At 29.6% G+C, this 6995-nt stretch overlaps 1 protein-coding gene across 1 annotated transcript; it reads left to right on the top strand.

Annotated features, from left to right (window-relative positions):
- Nucleotides 1–294: 294 nt before the first annotated feature.
- On the top strand, nt 295–2331 carry LOC132721624 (melanopsin-like). The gene is made up of 2 exons (XM_060705944.1): nt 295–377; nt 1870–2331. Exons 1-2 carry the CDS (start codon nt 362–364, stop codon nt 2310–2312), a joined length of 459 nt encoding a protein of 152 aa, XP_060561927.1. The 5' UTR covers nt 295–361; the 3' UTR covers nt 2313–2331.
- The last annotated feature ends 4664 nt before the right edge of the window (nt 2332–6995 follow it).

Below are 6995 nucleotides of genomic sequence, written 5' to 3'. Positions count from 1 at the left end.
CGGTCGCTATCGCCCTCGTTGGAATTTCTAATTTCTGTAGAACAGCACGGATGAACGCTAACCTATACATATAACTGGTTTATGTCGCACTTCGTTCAAAAGTAAAATGAATTAAAAAAGTTATTCTTTTACAATTAGGTTTGACGAATTGAATTATTGTCAACATTCAAAATTGAAACATAAGTCAGCTTGAGCTATAGATGTATGCGTCTCTGGTATGATGTTAGACTGTCAAGCATATTTTTATTGATGTCATTATTAACATATTAATATATTAAATTATTCACAGCTTAGACAAAAAAGGCGGGAAAGAGTAACATTACATCACGATGCTTCAGTAGAAAAAAACGTGGCTGTCACAATGTTGATTACGTTATGTAAGTGTTATTTCATCTATTATTGTATATTTCACACTTCGAATTTCTCCTACACATATAAACCAAAGCACGTGCTAAACCTGATGCTACAGAATAATAGAACTATAACGTCATTTCGTTATATTAACAGTGTGGAATACTAAAGTGTAACACGCACGGTATAAATGCTCACCTAAGAAATTTACAAAATAAAACGTTGCAACGGTTTAACATTACAGCAGGATAAACATTGGAAATACTTTACTTAGATGTTTTTTTTTTGGTCGGATAAGACATGTATTAATCACCTAGTTGCATAGAAATGTACGAGCCTGTAGTGAAATTTTATTTTTTGATGACATTTTATTTCAATAACACCCAAACTACAATGTGTGGGATAGTAGCTTTAATACATATTTTACCTGATGAATTTGATGTGATATGCATCGACATAATTAGTATTAGCCGAAGTCAAATTTTAGTGTTTTTTTTTCAATTATATAATTTATAAAGATTTTACCTGCTTCTGAATACGAACTGGAACTTTTATTCACAGTAAGGACTTTTAAAACAACGCAAAAGATCTCTCAATTCGTTATATTTAAGAAATAATACACCTGACCGAGGGCCTTATAGCATTGTTATGAACGACCAATCAGCCCGCAAACATTATAGGCTTCGGTCTGTTCGATGATATCAGGCTAAAAACTATAATTATTTCTACTATATGTTCTATATACATGTATTTGTAAAAAGAAAAAATCTATGTCAATTTTAATATATCATATTTTAGTGTAAGTTGTACTGAAATTTTCGCAGTCAGCTTGTATAATACACCCCGTGCGAAAATTTCAGTACAACTTACACTAAAATATGATATATTAAAATTGACATAGATTTTTTTTACAAATACATGTATAAATGCCATTTAATTTTAGCTGTCCGATAAAAATATGTACCTGCTCAGGCGGCTGAAAGCAGTCTTCATCGCGAGAAATATATCATTTAAAGGCCCATTGACATATAGATAAAGAATGAACACATTAACATGATTAATGTAAAGAATTATATTTCCAAATCAACATTTCAAACGCCAACAAAAATAACCTAATAATAACATCGCTTGACCAAAAGTGATAAATTCTATTTTTATCACATCAAAATAATGTTGCGCAACAATGGTATACGTTTAAAAAAATTTCAAATACTAATTGTTGTTTTGTTTTGGCAAAGTTCTAAAGGTAGGAGCCTCGCTTTGACTATTTTGGTGTTTTTGACCATAACCAGCCTAATTCATTCATGTATTTCCTAATTTATGTAGATTTCTCGAATAAATCAGAACAATAGCCTCTCTTTGTTTCAAAATAACTTCAACCAACGTTATTCTATTTTCATTGTTTTATGAACTATTTACGGTTCTATCTATAATTTAATAAAAGGTATTATTATTGTTTTATACTTCATCATAAAATGCTGATAAATTCACCAATCCCCTATTCTTATTTTCTTTCAGTTGCATTTTTATTTACCTGGACCCCTTACGCCGTTATTGGTATGATCAAAGTGTTTGGATTTGAATCCAGTATCTATATAGCGAGGGAGATCACTCTTATACCACTTATCACAGCCAAGACTGCTGGATTTTGGAATCCTTTTGTCTTCAGTTTCCGCAACCAAGCAGTACGTAAAGCGTTGGCGGGAAAAATAAAAGCCATCAAAAATCATTTAAGTTTCAAGATTGTTTGGCGACAACAAAGAAATAGAGTTACACCAGGAGTAGAAAAAAGTAGATCCGATGGGATCGTAAGTTCGCCCAGAAATCGCGTGAGTATCTTCCAAGTAAGTTCTTCTTCCAAAGCAGACGGTAAATTGGTACCACGAGAACCAACCGCTTCGATACAGACGATTCGTTCAACGGTTCACTTTTGTAACGATTATGTGACGTCATCAGTTTAATGGTGGTCGCGATGTTGTACATTGTACATTGTTGAATAAATCTTCTCATTTATATTCATGAATCATTTGTGCTAACGTTGAAATTCAATACAACTAAAAATTATGGAAATAGCTATAACATTAAGTCTTGACTTTAAAGCAATGAGACGTGGTTTGAGCACAAGGAAGAGACAAAAGAATGATATCATCGTTATAAACATAGTTTCATAAAGTGTCAATGTTTATTTCATGACTACAATAATGAATGTAAAAACGATATTTTAACGTCAGAAACGACATTGTGACGTCAGTAGTTTTACTGTCTATGCATACAAATTTTGAGTGAGACTAAAAAAGGATGGAGAACCACACTAGATATCGTATTCCGATACATACCGGACAATGCTATTGAATAATCTTTCTTTTTTCACCAACGGCATGAATTAAAAAGGTCTTATACATCTTTCCAACACCGATTAATGTATGATAATGAATGAAAATGTAAGAATCGGCAAAAAAAAAAAAAAAAAAAAAAAAAAAAACAAAAAACAACGTTATTTGTCTATTTATTGATAATGATTTCTGCAAGCGTCTAAAGGTACTGCTCCAGTCCTCTATTCAGTTAGGTAGTGAAATTTCAATCGGAACGTCCTTGGCTATTGTCTTTTATAACATCGGAAACAAAATGTTGGTGAAAGTAGTTCTACCACAATGGTTTCAGATGTTTACACACATAAAGAAGGAGTGTAATCTTAGATAATGTAAAATTTGACATTGAAATTTGACCAATTTTTATTTAAATATGCCCACTGATGTACAATTTGAAACAAATGCAACTAAATGTCAGAAGGTTGGCATTTTGTACTTTCGGTTTCTACAATAATCATAAATATACAAAATTAATAATGTATTGTTTACTTTTGTATCTATGAATTCGATTATTTTAGGCTGGCATTTACTTGATATATTGGAAATAAACTTGTCAACAACTCCCTGCATTAAATTATTATTTGTTTACATGTCTAGTTTAGACCGAAATACCGTATCCGTTTTGTATGGAAAGCCATGGCTATCTGATATTGTTCTTTTTCAATTTATTTAACCATTTGGATATTATATGAGTTCACTTCGACTATATATGAATTGAAAACACCTTCTTATTTAACCGGAATCCATTATATTAATCCACAGTTACAATATATGAAACCATACTGTCAGTGTATGAAACCGAGTTAGCAATATATAAGTTGATTTTCTCAATATATGATTCCAATTCTTCAATATATGGTACCAAAGTAGCCATGTATGGAACCAGATGTCCTTATATGAAACCGAATTATCAATATATTAATTCATTTTTACAATATATGAAACCATTTTATCAATGTATGGAACCAAAGTAGCAATATATGAGTTGGTTATACCAATTATTCAATATATGGAACCAAAGTAGCAATGTATGGAACCAGGTGTCCTTATATGAAACCAAATTATCAATATATTAATTCATTTTTACAATATATGAAACCATTTTATCAATGTATGGAACCAAAGTAGCAATATATGAGTTGGTTATTACAATATATGATACCAATTATTCAATATATGGAACCAAAGTAACAATGTATGGCACCAGGTGTCCTTATTTGAAACCAAATTATCAATATATTAATTTATTTATACAATATATGAAACCATTTTATCAATGTATGGAACCAAAGTAGCAATATATGAGTTGGTTATTACAATATATGATACCAATAATTCAATATATGGAACCAAAGTAACAATGTATGGAACCAGGTGTCCTTATATGAAACCAAATTATCAATATATTTATTCATTTTTACAATATATGAAACCATTTTATCAATGTATGGAACCAAAGTAGCAATATGATATTATGAGTTGGTTATTACAATATATGATACCAATAATTCAATATATGGAACCAAAGTAACAATGTATGGAACCAAGTGTCCTTATATGAAACCCAATTATCAATATATTAATTCATTTTTACAATATATGAAACCATTTTATCAATGTATGGAGCCGAAGTATCAATATATAAGTTGATTATCACATTATATGATACCAGATCTTCAATATATGGATCCAAGTAAGTCATGTATGGAACCAGATGCCCTTATATGAAACCGAATTATTAATATATTAAATCAATTTTACAATATATGAAGCCAGTTTATCAATATATGTAACCGAAGTAGCAATATATAAGTTGATTTTCACATTATATGATACCAGTTCTTCAATATATGATACCAAAGTAGCAATATATTGAACCAAATGTCATTATATTGACGGGACTTTTTTTAAAGGCTGTATTATATCCTTGCACCGGTATTACAGTTTCGCGCCAATATTCCTTGTTTAAAGAACAGCGTGCTTCACTGACTGCATACCGCACATTTTCTGAAAAAGGAAATATTTGAATTTCACGTCACATTCACTTAAAATGGGCTGGCCAAGCAAAACTTATCGTTATATATGTAGGAGTTGTATGTCATAATTTAAGCTATTGAGTCGTACTGACCATTAACAAAAAACATATTTAAAAAATAAGTTCATCTCGACCTTAACCTTTGATCAAAAATAGGCATGGCCAGTAGGACACATAAAGGTTAATCTACTCACAAAGTTTAATATTCAGTCAAATAATAATTGATTTCTTGAAAAAGTGTATGCATTGTAATAACAGAACCCAGTGACCTCGGCCTTTAAATTGTTGACTTGAAAATAGGCTATTTTGGTTCCATTAATGAAAATTGCTATCATAGAATGTAACATCAACTTATATACAAGCTGCTACTTTGGTTCCGTACATTCATTAAATGGTTTCATATATTGTAAAAATGACTTAATATATTGATAATTCGGTTTCATATAAGGGCATCTTGTTCCATATATGGTTTCTTTGGTACCATATATTGAAGAACTGGTATCATATAAAGTGATAATCAAGTCATATATTGCTACTTTGGTTCCATACATTGATAAATTGGTTTCATATATTGTAAAAATGAATTAATATATTGATAATTCGGTTTCATATAAGGACATCTGGTTCCATATATGGCTATTTTGGTACCATATATTGAAGAATTGGTATCATATAATGTAATAACCAACTCATATATTGCTACTTTGGTTCCATACATTGATAAATTGGTTTCATATATTGTAAAAATGAATTAATATATTGATAATTCGGTTTCATATCAGGACATCTGGTTCCATATATGGCTACTTTGGTACCATATATTGAAGAATTGGTATCATATAATGTAATAACCAACTTATATATTTCTACTTTGGTTTCATAAATTGATACATTGGTTTCATATATTGAAAAATGAATTAATATATTGATAATTCGGTTTCATATAAGGACATCTGGTTCCATATATGGCTATTTTGGTACCATATATTGAAGAATTGGTATCATATAATGTAATAACCAACTCATATATTGCTACTTTGGTTCCATACATTGATAAATTGGTTTCATATATTGTAAAAATGAACTAATATATTGATAATTTGGTTTCATATCAGGACATCTGGTTCCATATATGGCTACTTTGGTACCATATATTGAAGAATTGGTATCATATAATGTAATAACCAACTTATATATTTCTACTTTGGTTTCATAAATTGATACATTGGTTTCATATATTGTAAAAATGACTTAATATATTGATAATTCGGTTTCATATAAGGGCATCTTGTTCCATATATGGTTTCTTTGGTACCATATATTGAAGAATTGGTATCATATAAAGTGATAATCAAGTCATATATTGTTACTTTGGTTCCATACATTGATAAATTGGTTTCATATATTGTAAAAATGAATTAATATATTGATAATTCGGTTTCATATAAGGACATCTGGTTCCATATATGGCTATTTTGGTAGCATATATTGAAGAATTGGTATCATATAATGTAATAACCAACTCATATATTGCTACTTTGGTTCCATACATTGATAAATTGGTTTCATATATTGTAAAAATGAACTAATATATTGATAATTCGGTTTCATATCAGGACATCTGGTTCCATATATGGCTACTTTGGTACCATATATTGAAGAATTGGTATCATATAATGTAATAACCAACTTATATATTTCTACTTTGGTTTCATAAATTGATACATTGGTTTCATATATTGAAAAATGAATTAATATATTGATAATTCGGTTTCATATAAGGACATCTGGTTCCATACATGGCTACTTTGGTACCATATATTGAAGAATTGGAATCATATAATGTAATAACCAACTCATATATTGCTACTTTGGTTCCATACATTGATAAATTGGTTTCATATATTGTAAAAATGAACTAATATATTGATAATTCGGTTTCATATCAGGACATCTGGTTCCATATATGGCTATTTTGGTACCATATTTTGAAGAATTGGTATCATATAATGTAATAACCAACTTATATATTTCTACTTTGGTTTCATAAATTGATACATTGGTTTCATATATTGAAAAATGAATTAATATATTGATAATTCGGTTTCATATAAGGACATCTGGTTCCATACATGGCTACTTTGGTACCATATATTGAAGAATTGGAATCATATATTGAGAAAATCAACTTATATATTGCTAACTCGGTTTCATACACTGACGGTATGGTTTCATATATT

Source organism: Ruditapes philippinarum, unplaced genomic scaffold (genome assembly GCF_026571515.1).
Source record: "Ruditapes philippinarum isolate M1 unplaced genomic scaffold, ASM2657151v2 ctg5968_1_1_1_1, whole genome shotgun sequence".
Classification (NCBI taxonomy): domain Eukaryota; kingdom Metazoa; phylum Mollusca; class Bivalvia; order Venerida; family Veneridae; genus Ruditapes; species Ruditapes philippinarum.
The sequence above is the reverse complement of the archived record's forward strand: the minus strand, read 5'-3'. Positions and strand labels throughout refer to the sequence as shown.